The sequence below is a fragment of the Papilio polytes genome, unplaced genomic scaffold (assembly GCF_000836215.1).
Source record: "Papilio polytes unplaced genomic scaffold, Ppol_1.0 DF821400.1, whole genome shotgun sequence".
In the NCBI taxonomy this organism is placed as follows: domain Eukaryota; kingdom Metazoa; phylum Arthropoda; class Insecta; order Lepidoptera; family Papilionidae; genus Papilio; species Papilio polytes.
The window spans coordinates 6,253,722-6,269,042 of NW_013527804.1; the positions used below are offsets into that span (position 1 = coordinate 6,253,722).

At 36.0% G+C, this 15,321-nt stretch overlaps 2 protein-coding genes across 3 annotated transcripts; both read left to right on the forward strand.

The window, feature by feature from the left end:
• The first annotated feature begins 205 nt into the window (after nucleotides 1-205).
• LOC106108792 (partner of Y14 and mago) lies at nucleotides 206-1,602 on the forward strand. 2 transcript variants are annotated; one of them, XM_013290065.1, is made up of 3 exons: nucleotides 206-377; nucleotides 720-906; nucleotides 1,185-1,602. In XM_013290065.1, the coding sequence occupies exons 1-3, from the start codon at nucleotides 303-305 to the stop codon at nucleotides 1,454-1,456; spliced, it is 534 nt and encodes a 177-aa protein (XP_013145519.1). In that variant the 5' UTR covers nucleotides 206-302; the 3' UTR covers nucleotides 1,457-1,602. The 2 variants fall into 2 exon arrangements, with proteins under 2 accessions (XP_013145519.1, XP_013145518.1); XM_013290064.1 differs by having other exon boundaries at nucleotides 208-377; nucleotides 637-906.
• Nucleotides 1,603-4,377: 2,775 nt separating this feature from the next.
• On the forward strand, nucleotides 4,378-13,313 carry LOC106108945 (ATP-dependent RNA helicase DDX42). Its single transcript, XM_013290310.1, has 15 exons — nucleotides 4,378-4,870; nucleotides 5,052-5,145; nucleotides 5,727-5,896; nucleotides 6,272-6,512; nucleotides 6,922-7,078; nucleotides 7,408-7,547; nucleotides 7,811-7,910; nucleotides 8,631-8,759; nucleotides 9,267-9,441; nucleotides 10,097-10,193; nucleotides 10,413-10,563; nucleotides 11,107-11,300; nucleotides 11,778-11,887; nucleotides 11,955-12,090; nucleotides 12,645-13,313. The coding sequence occupies exons 1-15, from the start codon at nucleotides 4,623-4,625 to the stop codon at nucleotides 12,774-12,776; spliced, it is 2,274 nt and encodes a 757-aa protein (XP_013145764.1). The 5' UTR covers nucleotides 4,378-4,622; the 3' UTR covers nucleotides 12,777-13,313.
• The last annotated feature ends 2,008 nt before the right edge of the window (nucleotides 13,314-15,321 follow it).

Here is a 15,321-nt window from a genome sequence, read left to right on the forward strand (position 1 = left end):
AATAGCAAACACTTAGAAAAATTGTAGTTATTTTTTTTATCATCTATTTAACAATCCATTAACTTTGAAGGTACCTATTTTTTAATTAACTACAGCATTTTTAAATTACGTAATTAAATTGCGCTTACGAATTTATTTCAGCCCAACCAATTTTCTAAAGCAACATTGCTATTTCATCTGTAACAAAACATGTTTGTAAAAATAAAAATTTGTGTTCAAACGTCAAAATCAAAATATCAAAATAGTCGCATGCGAAAAAAGTGCAGGAACAAAAATTCCTGCATAAACTTAATGACGAATTTATGAGATTTGGCGATTGCAAATTTGCAATCTTGGATCTAGAATGGCTACTACAGCATACGAACATGATGCTGATGGTGAGGTTTGATTATTCGGATTTCCTTTTCGTTATTACGATCCCTTTAAAAAGTTTTGAAATCGTTAAACTAAATGTAGATTATTTAACAGTGAAGATACTATAACGGTACAGCTGTTACAACAATGTTTTACTTAAAGTTTATTGTTTACACAATAATGCACTCGAAAAATTCTTCATGTTTTATTTTCGCTTTGCCTTACGCTTGACAGCATTCGTTTCTCAACCATAATGAAACAATATGATGTGATTTTGAGCAGGTTGTAAGTTTATACCAGCTTCACAACGTCCTGACGGTACTTGGCGTAAACCTCGTAGGATAAGAGAAGGTTATGTCCCCCAGGAAGAAGTACCGTTATACGAAAGTAAGGGCAAACAATTCAAGGCTCGTCAGAATACGGGACTACCTGTAGGGCTGACGCCAGAAATTGTGGCTCAAGCTCAGAAAAAGAAAGGACAAGGAGGTACAATACAACCTATTCCTGGTATGATAATAAATGTGGAAAAGAAGAAAAAGAAGAAGAAGTCAGGTTTGTGACATTTGTTATATTTTTCTCAAATCAAATAAGATCCAATAAGTAATAAAACACACACTAATTAGTATATTTTGCTGTTAATGTGGGTATTGGTTAAACTCTTTATGATCACAGTGTGATATCACAGGTTGCAGACTTGCAAGATTATATTGTATTTGAATGGATGTCTAAACTCCTTAAATATATACCCAGGCTAATTAAATTATGCTTAGTAACTTTTTAATTAATATGTTTTTTATAGTAACCCTTTCAAAGTTTATTTTCTATTACAGGAGTAGAAGAGGCAACGGAAAAGCTATCCAAATGTGAAATAATAGAACCAACATTCAGTACACCGGTATCTTTGTCCAATAACTCAACACCGAGTTCTGACCCAGCAAAGAGATTAAAGAATCTAAAGAAGAAATTGAGAGATATTGAAATGCTTGAGGAAAAAATAAAATCGGGAATGTTAAAAAATCCAGATAAAGATCAAAAAGAGAAATTGTCAAAGAAAAATGACATAGTAAATGAAATAGAGAAATTGGAAATTGCTAGTGATTAAGTTAATTGGGGAAATACCAAAATAGAATAACATGCAATAAGATATGTTGACAATGAAATAATTTTAATTATCACTGCCTGAAACTGAGGATCATGAGAGCAATTTGTGTTGTTTTATTCAATTATAAATTATTTACAATCGTCAAACATCTTTTATTTCCAACTTATAGCTCGTTATGTTTGTAACAATTTACGCAACAAACTGTTAACTAGTAGTAGTAGGGGCTATGGTTTCCACAACACCATGACTGGCGCGTATTTTGCGTATGAACAGGACCTGGAGCCAAAGTGTTTACTACAGTGAAGGGTAAAGTGGTACTTAGCCCCTGTTTGCATGAGAGGTTTTCTGATGTATGGTAAAATGTTCATATAGAACAAATGCATTACTTCAACCAACTGCAGCTCATTGATGTATTTAAGAACATTTTTTCATAAAAGTTAAGAAAAATAAGTCAACAGTTTTTACTATAAAGTTTATTGCATATAAAAAGCTATATTATACATACAATGCTTATATTTTAATTGGGTTATTTGATTAAATGTTTACATGAGCTAAAAGTAAGGTTTCTTTCATTAATATATTTACAACTTACTAATAACATCAACACAAAATACAGAAAACTTTTAAACAAAAAAATGTAGTACTCCCTCCTCTTCAATATTTTCAGTGTATCTAAGACACTAACATGGAGAGTGACTCAGCAGCACTGAAAATATTAAAAATTATGCAATCTTATAATCCTGTATCAATATAAACAATGAGAAATGTAATAAGACAGATCTAAGTCAATTTTCTTTTATAACAAATCTAAAATATTGAAGACCTATAAAGTTATGTTGTAACGAAGTAGAACAAGCCCCAAGTTCTGTAACAAAAATAACAAGTTTTAATGGATCTTTTATCTAATTTTAATGGTGGTTAAGAAAATGTTCAATTGAAGACATTACGTACGCAATTTAAAAAACGCTTTAGTATCGTTTCACTAATACATTTCACAAGTATTAACTCATTTGCTGTGTTAAAACAGGTTTAGAGCAGTCAGATTAAATAATTGTAAGTCGATGGAAACTTACGTTGTTTCAAATGAATTCGTTTCTAGCTTTCTGTCTCGCATAATTGCCCAAGCAAGCGAGGATTCCTACGACAGCAATACCGATACCCAAGACCGTTGCAAGGAAATCTCCAAAGTCATACCCTGATGATGCTTCTACTTTAGTAATCGCTAAAAACGCAAATACGAAAATACACAACTGATAAAACATGATTATTTAGTATTTAAGTGATCGTTAAAACTTTTATGAACTGAGGATAGTAGATCTTATGTTTTAAAATTAGGAAATCGTAAATATTTTGTTGACTTGCGATTTCGATATGACATTGACACAGTTGACAGTTGACATTTGATTTTACAATCAAATGTTAAAGTTAAACATGCATGGAGGTAATAAGTACTACGTACAACAGGAGTGTGTTCTTTCTGTACATCATTCAGTTAAACTAAAGAAATTAAAACCCTATGCTAAGGGCTTAAAAGTCTTGGTACCCCGCAAAATGAAATTGAAACGAGTGAGAGGGCTATAAGTGTCCGATATGTCCCTTTCTAACAGTGAGCTGGAGTTGCCAGATATCAATCCTTTCGTTGTTTGTAGAAAAATAGGCAATTGATGTAATGTAATGTAGTAAAAATATTTACTATCAAAATGTTTCCAAATATTAATAATAATTTAATACTGACATGTTTAAGCAATACTATTTGTTGTTACATGTAAAACTTTAATAACGCATATTTGCGATTGGCGTACAGGTTTTCTTTTATTTCTTTGAAATTTAAACACCTGAATTGACAACACCGCATGCCATTGCCGAATCGGCCTTCATTGGCAGCGTTTTTGAAATCCGTAACATTTTTAAAATTCCCTTGTTATAATGGTAAAAACTGTTGTAAATGAAACCTATTTGATGTTTTGCAGTGTAAGACTGGCTGTATTTAAATAATGACATAAGTTAATTTAATTTGAGTTGTTCGAATGTAGAGAAAAAGAACATGTCTAGAATAGTATAAAAATAATATCTTGTTTTTATACACAGTTGTACTAATATTAATTTTTATGAGAATAAATAAAAAACTTTATTTATTTAATCATTTTGTGTGCTGGCTAAACCAAATTCCTATCAAAAACTTATGTCGCGGAGGCTTGCGGAAGCGGGTATTATCATGATTGTAGTTTACCTTTTCATAGGTAATAGTTTTAAACATAATTTTTAAAATGAAGATAAAATAGATAAAATAGATACGGTGACCATGCATGACTATCCAATCCTAGAAATTCTGAGAATGATTGAGAAAATCATTAATTAAATTTTACTCGATTACTGATTTCAATATTTCTAATATTTTCACAGAAAAAGTAAGAACTCACAAACGATAATTCTTTCCGCGATTTGCAATAAAAAATAAGGTTTATGACGCGTGTGTGAAAAGCAAGCAAAAACGGGAAATGTATAGTGCCGCATAAAGCAAGTTTATCATTGGCACCTTTGATTAAAAATCCGACGTCAGGTCACGAATATGTTTTTAATAATTATTGTCCTAAAATCATACTTCAATATGGTCACCATGGCCAGAGAGGGAAACACGGTACAGTTATTAAGGTCTCGCTCGGCTTCAATGTTACGATAAGAACTCTATCCTGTTCTAGTCATACATCCATGTAAAAATGTAAAAGATTGAGCAATAAGTTTTAGATTTGCCTTAAGCTTTAGCAAAATTTATTATGTTTATATTCTTATGGTAGATAAAGAAAAAATCTGTAGATCCACCCCCGGGGAGTTAATTGCTTGTTTTGTTATTGGTAATTTTTAAGAAAAACTACCGTCTTTGACAAATACTATGGCGATGGCGAATGGCAACACAGGAATTAGAAGAATTTTGTAGGCGCTGTTGTTATTTTGCTTATTTGCTTTTGAAGATTTAAATATTGCAAATAATTATCAAAACATTCATTTACGTAACGGATACATTTTTGCTCTAGTTTACTGTACTATTTTTGTTTAGTTATCAACAACTGAGTGACATACGCCGAAAGTTTAAACAAATAACCTCCCTGTTGTTATTAATTAATACAAATCTGAATTTCGTTCCGCAAATAATAAATTAAAAATCATAATGAGTTACAATTCGGGAGGTAGTGGTGGGAAGGGGTTCGGGTTTGCAGGTTTCTCGATGCCAAAACGGAATCCTTCGAATATATCCTTGCATGCAGTTCCACCTCCTACGACACCGATGCACGCAGTCCCTCCGCCAAGTTCAGGTCTCTCTAAGCAGGGGTATTCAACTATGAATTCCATAACTCAGAATGCTGTCGCTGGCAACTGGGGAACTCTGGGAAAAAAGCGTTCAAAAACTGAAGATGAGTAAGTCTCAGAATATTTTATTTATATTATTCTATTTAATAATATTTATTTTTCAAATACTTCATTGTAATCCTTGTCGTTTGTAAATATAGGCGACCACTTAAAAGCAAGAACTTGTCTCTCAGTTAACATTCTAAAGTTGATTTATTACAATTTGAATAACTCACAAATATTGTTGTAGATATTTTGATGATGATGACGAGCCTCCAACACCAGCTCTGGCGTACATCCCTGCACCAGGCAGTCCCACCAATGATATTGCTTCTAGCTCTAAGGTACCAAAGTTTTAGACATTGGTAAATTTAAAATTGTGATTGATAAGATCTGAAAATATCAAAAATTAAATTCACATATGTAAGAAAAATATGAGGTGTTTGTATTAACTTATTTCTATTAGTTTTTTTTCTAACATAAGATGGCAAACGAGCAAGCGGCCACCTGAAACCGCTAAAATGGCAAAGCGACCGCTGCCCATAGACATCCTCAATTGCAGATGCGTTGCCTACCCTTATACGACGGAGGAGGAGACGCACATAAAGAGAATATTTCCCCTTCCTATGCATCTCCTCCACCGTCAAATCCTCTTCCCAACCTCTCCTTAAAAGAAAAGGGTGGTAAAGAGAAAGGGACGAAAATTACTCCTCCGGCACCACACTCATCAGACGAAACACGGAATTGCTTCCATTTCACGCCTGTCTTCTGTGTGGTTGTGGTATTACACCGGGCGTACCGGCCCTGCAGTGCTAAGATGTTAAAGCGGGCACTACCACTGTTAAAAAGTTCAATTGTTTTTACTACTCAAGCCCACTTTTATACTCCTATATATGTTTTGTTGGCTAACAGTGTCTTGTAATAGGCAGATGATGATGAAGAGGATCCACTAGATGCTTATATGGCTGGCTTAGAGAAGCAAGCAGCAAAGGACATGGTCACAAGTAAAGAAAATGCAATAGCTGGTAAAGAGGACAGCGGCAGAGGGACAAGAGGGGACATTGATGAATTGGACGATGAAGAAAGTTACTATAAGTATGTTTTAAATAAAATATTTATAGCTGCTAACTTTCAAATAAATTTAAACGTGAATATAGTTTGCAATAACAGTGTCTTCTCAACCTTAGACGCATTGATATTTAAAAGTTACTGGCTTATTCCCGCAACTTTGTCTACATGGAATTATAAAAAATAGTAAGAACTCTGTGTTCCTTCAGACTATGTTCTACATCTCTGTCGAATTTCAAAAAGATTGATGTAGTTATTTCGAAAATATAGTAACAGTCTGCCATCCAAACTTTCGAATTAATAATTAGGAAATATTAGTAAATTAACAAAAATCTACTAATATTTTTTATAAAAAAAAAGAAAATCACTAAGATATACCAATTTTTTTACAATTCTATACAGATACATGGAAGAAAATCCTCTAGGAAATGCAGGTGATGAATCTGACCAAGAAATTGAATATGACCAGGATGGAAATCCAATAGCACCACCAAAGAAGAAGATCATAGATCCATTGCCACCTATTGATCATTCGGAAATTACTTACGAGCCATTTGAGAAAAACTTCTACGTGCCGCACGAGGAAATTGAGAATTTGACACATCAACAAGTTGAAGACTTGAAAAAAAGTTTAGGTGTTAAGGTTTGTTAATTTTATCTTGACCAGATATAAACACTGGCCACATTGTGGAAAATATGGAAATAACTCCTTTGCTTACATTGAAAATGATTAAAAAACAAGCTGATCTAATCACTCCCAGAGCAGAAATTTTATACTTAGTGTGTATTAAGACTAATTTACCTTCAGAGTCATTTAACGGTTATTGTCATATTAATGTGCCCTAAGGGTCTACCTTAGTGGTAAATTAATAACTACTAGATTTTCAGATTAACTTTATAATTAAAAAATAAAGTTTAAGTAGCTATTATCTTCTAGACTATACTCTATGCCTTTCACCAAGTGATCAGCTGTTTAGGGATTCTTTCTAACAAACATACGTCCAAACTTGCATTTAAAATATTAGTAAGTTTTCTACTAATCTATATTTCAGATAACAGGCCCTGATCCTCCGCGGCCAGTGAGCAGTTTTGCACATCTAGGATTTGATGAGCAGCTGATGAAGGCCATCCGCAAGTCTGAGTACACGCAGCCCACACCCATACAGGCAGCTGGTGTGCCCGCAGCACTCTCCGGAAGAGACCTAATTGGTATGCTTATTGATTTGGTCATTTGGTACAGTCAGCTTCATAAAATATGTATCTTATTAAAGCGCTAATAGCCTAATGGCTTCGGGTACGGACTTGCGGATCTTGCGGTCGAGGGTTCGAATCCCCTATTCGTCGAGAAATATATCTTAGCACAAGCTTTTTCAAGCTTAACTAGAATGGTTAAAAGATAGTTAAATAAAAAAAAATACAAATAAATTTGTAAAAAAATTTAAATAATGTGGAAATTGCTATTGTAAATTTTTTAAAATGGGGTACGTATTTTTTTAATATTTTATGTTTATTGAACAAATATATTTTTAATTTTTCAGGTATCGCTCGTACTGGTTCTGGTAAAACTGCAGCGTTTTTGTGGCCTCTGCTAGTTCATATAATGGACCAGAAAGAACTGGCTCCTGGTGATGGACCCATCGGTCTCATTCTAGCACCAACGAGGGAACTTGCACAGCAAGTAAGATCTACCCCACTTTCTTCTCTGTCTAAACATATAATAAAATTGGAGATTCTGGATTTTAGATTTTGAGGTGTATTTGCACGAAAATCGCATTTTTTTGTCTGTCTGTTTGTGTGCATGTCGCGTTTGTTCTAGGGAATCTCCAAAACGGTTGGTCCGATTTTGACGGGACTTTTATTGGAGGGTAACTGACATGGACGGGCATATGCACAATTTTTTTTAAATTCCACGCTAACGAAGTTTATTTGTCTTTTTTTTAGATTTATATGGAAGCTAAGCGTTTCGGCAAAGTGTACAATATAAGATGTGTGTGCTGCTACGGCGGGGGGTCCAAATGGGAACAGTCGAAAGCTCTGGAGAGTGAGTTGTCATTGAAGACATTTTAATAACGTATTTACTTAATCAGTCACTATATCTATGAGGTTCTATCTCATTTCTTACTAATATTATAAATACGAAAGTTGGATGGATGTTCGTTACTAAAGTATCTCCAGCACAGGTGAACAGATCTCGATGAAATTTGTCACAGATGTTGTCGCGTTGTTCTGTTATATATATATAAAAAAAATAGTTTTTGTTAAAACATTTTTGCTTTTATTAAGCTGTAAATTAAAAAAAAGCTTAAACGGCGATCGCTCCTCGCTTACAAGGAAGCGACAAGCACATCAGCTGGGTTCAGTTCATTGGCTGCCTTCGTTCTTGACTGCTTCCTAAACTTCTGGGCAGCAGGTACTCCGATCTCAGGCGGCACACTCCTTCGACTACGCTGCCTCATGTAGGAGCAACACTTCCACATCCAAAAGGGGGAAAACAGTAGTCACAAGGAACAATAATAATGGAAAACTCAAGCCTTAGCAAATAATAATGATCAATGATCAATGTTCTTTTTTATAACACGTGTATGGCCGCTGTCAAAAGTGACAGATGACGTTTTTCTTTTTTTTTTTATCTTTTGACAGACACATTACAATGTAGAACATAGACTGAAAGAACACTAAGTTTTTTTTAATTCCGTGGAACTGATTCGCATGCTGTTAATATTCTTTATTTTATGTTATTAACAATGTAATTGTTTTTCAGGCGGTGCTGAGATAGTGGTGGGCACTCCGGGACGTATGATAGATCTCATTAAGTGCAAGGCGACCAATCTGCAGCGAGTCACTTACCTCGTGCTGGATGAAGCTGACAGAATGTTCGATATGGGATTTGGTAAATAAATATATATACTTTTTAAACTAGAAATTATTCTATGGTTGAAGTTAATTTTGTTTAAATTTAATAGGATTTTTTATTTTAAGTTATCGCACTGGCTGTTAGGGTATTCGGTCGTTTAATCCTTTTTTTTATTTAATACATTTGTACTGATTACTATAGGATTTTTTTTATTTTAAAATACTGACCATTATTTCTAGTAAATAAATTATGATACACATTAGTGTTTTTATATTTATTCTACACTAGCTGTTGCTCGCGACTTCGTCCCCGTGAAATAAAAAAATATAGCCTATGTTGCTCAGATGATACAAGAATTTTTGAAATCGGTTAAGTAGTTTTTGAGTTATTTCAATACATACAAAAATACAAAAAAAAAAATCTTTCCTTTTTATAATACTATTATAGCTTTTTCTTCGATTTTAGAAACAACCCTGGTTTAGGTTAGCTTTTTAATTATCCTTTAATATTTTTTTAAGTTGTTCTGTATTTGTTGTGTGGTAGAGCCGCAGGTGCGGTCTATCTGCAGCCACGTGCGGCCGGAGCGGCAGGCGCTGCTGTTCTCGGCGACGTTCCCGCGCCGCGTGGAGCGCCTGGCGCGCGACGCGCTGCACGACCCCGTGCGCGTGCAGCACGGCGCCGCGGGCGAGGCCACCGACCTCGTCACACAGCACGTCAAGTATGCACACACTTCTACACTACACTCATAAACTGTATATTGTACATTTACCTTAATTTACCACGCGACTGTACACTCATGAAATGTACGACGCGACTGCACACTTACAAAAAGTACACTGTACTCTCATAAAATGTACGACGCGGCTGCACACTCACAAAATGTACGACACTACACTCCTGAAATGTAGAACACTGCACACTCACAAAATGTACGACACTACACTCCTGAAATGTAGAACACTGTACACTCCTGAAATGTACGACACTGTACACTCCTGAAATGTAGAACAATGTACACTCCTGAAATGTACGACACTGTACACTCCTGAAATGTAGAACACTGTACACTCACTAAATGTACGACACTGTACACTCCTGAAATGTAGAACACTGTACACTCACTAAATGTACGACGCGACTGTACACTTATAAAATGTACGACACTGTTCACTCATAAATGTACGACACTACACTCATGAAATGTACGACGCGACTGTACACTCATAAAATGTACATTTTACATTCGCAAAGTGTACGACACTGTATACTATGTCTGATTGTGATGTACAAATATATTCAAAAGAACTGCAGATACATCTATGTTATTGAAACATATGTTACATTAGTTTAGTAATGTATGGTTTTTGTTACAGAATATTCAACAAACCGGAGGAGAAGTGGTCGTGGTTGTTGAACAACTTGGTAGAGTTCCTGTCTGCGGGAAGTGTTATCATATTTGTTACTAAAAAGGTACGTTTTATAGAATAGGTCAAATATAGAGGAAAAAATTGTATTTGAATGTATTGACATGCCTCAAAAACTGCTGGGCGGGTTTCAAAAATTCTTGCACCGTTAAAAAGCTATGTTATCACTGAGTAACAGGCTATATTTTTTTTAATTTCACACAGACGAAATCGCGAGCATCAGCTATTATGTATATGTATATATAATATTGTGGTGGTCTGTCAGTTAGAAGCGGAGCAGACGGCTGCGAACCTGGGCGTGCAGGAGTACGACGCGCTGCTGTTGCACGGGGACATGGACCAGGCGGACCGCAACAAGGTCATCACCGCCTTCAAGCGCCAAGAGACCACCATTCTCGTCGCCACTGATGTTGCAGGTACACGAATATACCGACATTACTGCGCTAAATACACTCTGTCCCTTTTCTACCAATTAGTAGAGGATGGGAAGGGAAAGATTTGACGGAAAACTAGTTCTGGGTATCAGAAACAAAATTATTCTTGGTACTAACATGTCTCCAGACATTTGGGCTTTAATGTATGAAAATAACTAGATATTGTAAGTGTCTTTGTCCGCGCGCAAATAAAGGAACTTAGTGAAAGTGGCCTGTGCATTGTTTCAGACTGTGTTCTACATTATACTTCATACTAACATTATAAATGCGAAAGTTTAGATGTATGGATAGATGTTTGTTAGAGTTTGTAGCCTAAACGGCGCAACGGATTTGGATGAAATTTGGTATAGATGTAGAGGTTAGTCTGGAAGAACACATAGGCTACTCACTTTTTTTTAATATTACGCGGACTGAGTCGCGGGCTTAAACTAGTCTGTGATAAATTTCATCTATATTAAGGTTTTTGGATATTTTATGTAGTAACAATGATCCTTAGAGACTTGGCTATATACGTAACTGTCGTAGCCCGCGGTCTGGACATCCCGCACGTGCGCACCGTGGTGAACTACACGGTGGCGCGCGACATCGACACGCACACGCACCGCGTGGGCCGCACGGGGCGCGCCGGCGTGCGCGGGCATGCGCACACGCTGCTCGCCCGCGACCGCGACAGGGAGTTCGCCGCGCACCTGCTGCGCAGTCTGGAGGCCGTGCAGCAGGTACACTACACTTACACACTAACGCCTACACGCACCTATCATTACACATGAACACTTACACGTGAATTTTTTTATGTGAGAAGGGGGTAAACGAGCGGCGGGAAAACAAAGGTGATCAACGACGCCTATGGACATTAGAATTACATTACACTTATGACCTACTACCAATTCCACGTATATGTAGGTAAGTGTATATATAGATATATGCACGTGTAGTGCACGCACGTACACCCGCGAATGTACACTAACGTACGCGCGCGCACTTACATAATGTATACACAAACACTTATACACACAACAAGTATGCGCATTTATGTACCAGTGCAAGGAAGTACATGCTCGTACATATAAACACTACATTACACATTTGTACAGATTTTGTCAAATTGGATAGGAATTACGCGTCCTCAGTTGTATATACGCGTACACAAATATTTGTACTAAAAATAGTATTAACAATATCGTGTTTGTCTGCAGGAGGTGCCGGAGGAGCTGCTGCAGCTAGCGATGCAGTCTGCCTGGTTCCGGAAGTCGCGCTTCAAGAAGGGCAAAGCTAAGAACTTAAACGTTGGAGGCTGTGGGCTAGGGTCTGTACAACAAATTACTATCTTTAAAACAAAAACGAAATATTTGTATTGTATACGTTAATTACAGTTACAAGGAGCGTCCCGGACTGCCGACGTACTCGGAGGAGCCCGCCAGCGTGCTCGGCGCGGGCGAGCGGCTGCAGGGGCCCGCCACCGACCGCCTCGCGTCCCTCAAGCAGGCCTTCCGCTCGCAGTACAACCAGGTACATACACATGTACACTTACGTACACAAGTCATTACGTAGCAGGATTGCGCCAACATTGGGATAATAATGAAAAGCCATATACTACACTTTTTTTCGTTCAGACACATTTAAAAATTCTGTCCCATAGGTTATTGTTTCACGCCTTCACGAGTACACACACCGCTCACGAGAAAAAAACTGTATTTTTGTATGTATTGAAATAACTCAAAAACTACCGACTTCAAACATTATTTCATCTATTAAAAGCTACGTTATAGTCGAGTAACATATAATTTTAATTGCACGCGAATGAAGTCGCAAGCAACAGCTAGTGTTCTTAATGTACGATTATAAATTACTAGCTATCGCCCGCGACTCCGTCCGAGTGGAATAAAAAAAACAAAAGTACCCTATGTGTTCTTCTAGAATATCCTGTACATCTCATATATCTATATTTCATAGAAATCCGTTCAGCCGTTTAGGCTTCAAACTGTAACAAACATCCATCCATCTAAACTTTCGCTTTTATAATATTAGTAAGATGTAATTGTTAATATTTGATTAATATTCAGTTTACGGCGTCTACTGACCATTCTTGGGAACAAACACTGACATCAATCCAGCCCGGAGTGAACGCGCCCGCCGCCAGCACTGACTCCAAAGAGAGAGTGAGGAAGAGTGGAAAGAAGAGTAGGTGGGAGTAGGACAGAAGGACCAAGAAGACTATTTGATTACGCCAGAAATGTTTGGTTGTGTCGGAAATAAAATCAAAATAGATTGTTAGCAGAAACTTCTAGATTAAAAATGATGAAATTGAATCACGAGATAAGTTTAAGGGGTAGACAGAGATGTCTTAGTGATGGAATGTTTTTTTTGTAATAATATCTTATGAAATTAACGAAATCATAAAAAATAAGCAATATTTAGAAAGACTTTGTATGATGAGGATTTTTAGATTAAATCGCTATTAATAAATTTCCCTATTAGAAGTTATTTTGATTGATCAATGAAATATTTGTGCGTTTTTTCATGTATTAATGTTTTACTTTTAATATGCTTCTGTACGTGTGTGTACTTTGTAAAGTTTTTCCACTACTTTATTGTAAATATAAAAGATATATAAAGAATATATCAATTTGTCTGTAGGTAAGTTGTGCTGTCGCGTTATTCAACGCATATATTATCGACATTAAGTGTTAATTTTGAGCAATATGTAAATACGAATAAAGTACTATTTTGCATTTTGTGTTTTTATTTAAATAATCCTACAGACCTTGGAATTTTAATATACAAAACTCGATTGTTACATTTCAAAGAAAAAAATCCTTCTGAGTCATAATGTTTTATTTATTTCAGTGTTCAGATACTCTGGGAAAACAATAAAAAGTTCACGTTTTTTGACCGACTTCCCAAAAGAAGGATACTCAATTCGTCTGTATTTGTTTTTTTTTATGAAAAAATATTGTGTTTCAAGTATAAATCATATGTGCTGTTTAATTCTTTTTAATTTATTAGATCTTAGTAAAAACTTAACTTCTAAAAGTATGATAAGAGCGGGCGCACACCGTTGACTAAACTATCGCACAACTATTGTGCGATTGTCAATTGTTTCGCAGCCAATACAACTGTTTAGTACAACTAAAAATAGAGTAGTTTGTACATCCATATAAGCTCATAGGAATCAGAGCGAGACTAAACAGTTGTGCGATGGTTTAGTTTGAGGTGTGCACATGCTTTAAGAGCAAAAAGTCGTAGGTAGAAGCACGTTAAATTATATTTTATCATACTCAAGTATATTTTGCAACATGTTTACATACAAGTATATCAACAGTGGAAACAGTATTACCACATCAGTATGTGTTTTAATTCATTGCGGCGTAGTTCGCTTGGCGCCGGCTAAGTTTTAATTTATCCGACTAACTGCCGCCAGGCACGAGATCGGCTGATTGCCACCTTAGCACCTCGAATCACAACTACGTGCTGCTTGATAAGGCGTTACGTTACGAATGTTTTGGTACACACCTTTGTGAATATAGTCACGTCACTTATTAAAGTATGTATTTACTATCAGCGTAGTTACCAATGTCCTAATCTCCCTTAACATTCTGTATGTTTTGAACTCGCAGTTGGGACTACGTGTAATAGAAAATCTAACCAGTACGATTTACTGTCCTTCAAGCAGCCATCTCTTTCCCAAAGGACGGCAACGCTGCAGTTCCTCTGATGTTACGGATGTCCATATGCGTCAGATAGCACCTCGGTGTTTCCGTCGTTCATTTGCCCCTTCACAACATAGTATAAAAAGAAATTTCTTCCATGTCTGTCCGTCTGTCTGCCTTAGATTTTTAAAAATACGCAACTTTAATGCAGTTTTTTTTATAGACGGAGTGATTCATGAAGAAGGTTTACATGTATAATAATAATAATCTTAGAGGTTTATAATATGATGTCAATTTTCGTATCGACTCTGGAGCAGTGTAAAGCCAGGCCGGGTCGCTAGTCACTTTTAAAAGCAACATATGTGATAAGAAATTATTTACATGGCTTAAACGCGAACACATTCTCGTGTCCACAGATAAGACTGAGTGATGACATTTTTACTTTAATCAGTCCATTTATATGCTATTGATTAACTTCAACTGCTTTAGTTCTGTTTAACATGTACATTGAAATGTTACCAACGTTTAACTATCTCTTATTTTAATACATAAATAATGTCCTAGTGTTGTTGGTTTTATATCATCCGGGTTTTATGTCATGAAGGCTTAAAAACTTGAGGGAATTATCTAAAGCCTTGAAGGTCGGAATGTGTCAGATTTTACACAAGATGAGATACAAAAACTAAACAAACATAACTTTTTAGAACACAAATGTAGAACGGAGAATCTATTTCAGCTACAATCTTACATTACAAAAACGGAACAAAAGCTTTAACAAAACACGTTAAAGAATTGCGCACACATGATAATTTAAGAATTTGTAAGTTGGGTGGCCTTAATAGGTTTTTAATTTGAGTTCGCGTGGCGATACGATGGTACGAAACTTGCCTGATAGCAGTTACCCTGATAAGATTCCTGACACGAATCCTCGCCGTTGAAACAATGGCCATTACGTAGATCTATTCGATAAAGCTTACTTAAGTGTATTTTGGAAGATCTATTGTTATTAAGTTAGCTGTCTGTAACTTCTCAGTTACTAGTTACGTAGTTTAGTACTGCCACAAAGAAGGGACATCCAGGCGCATGGTTT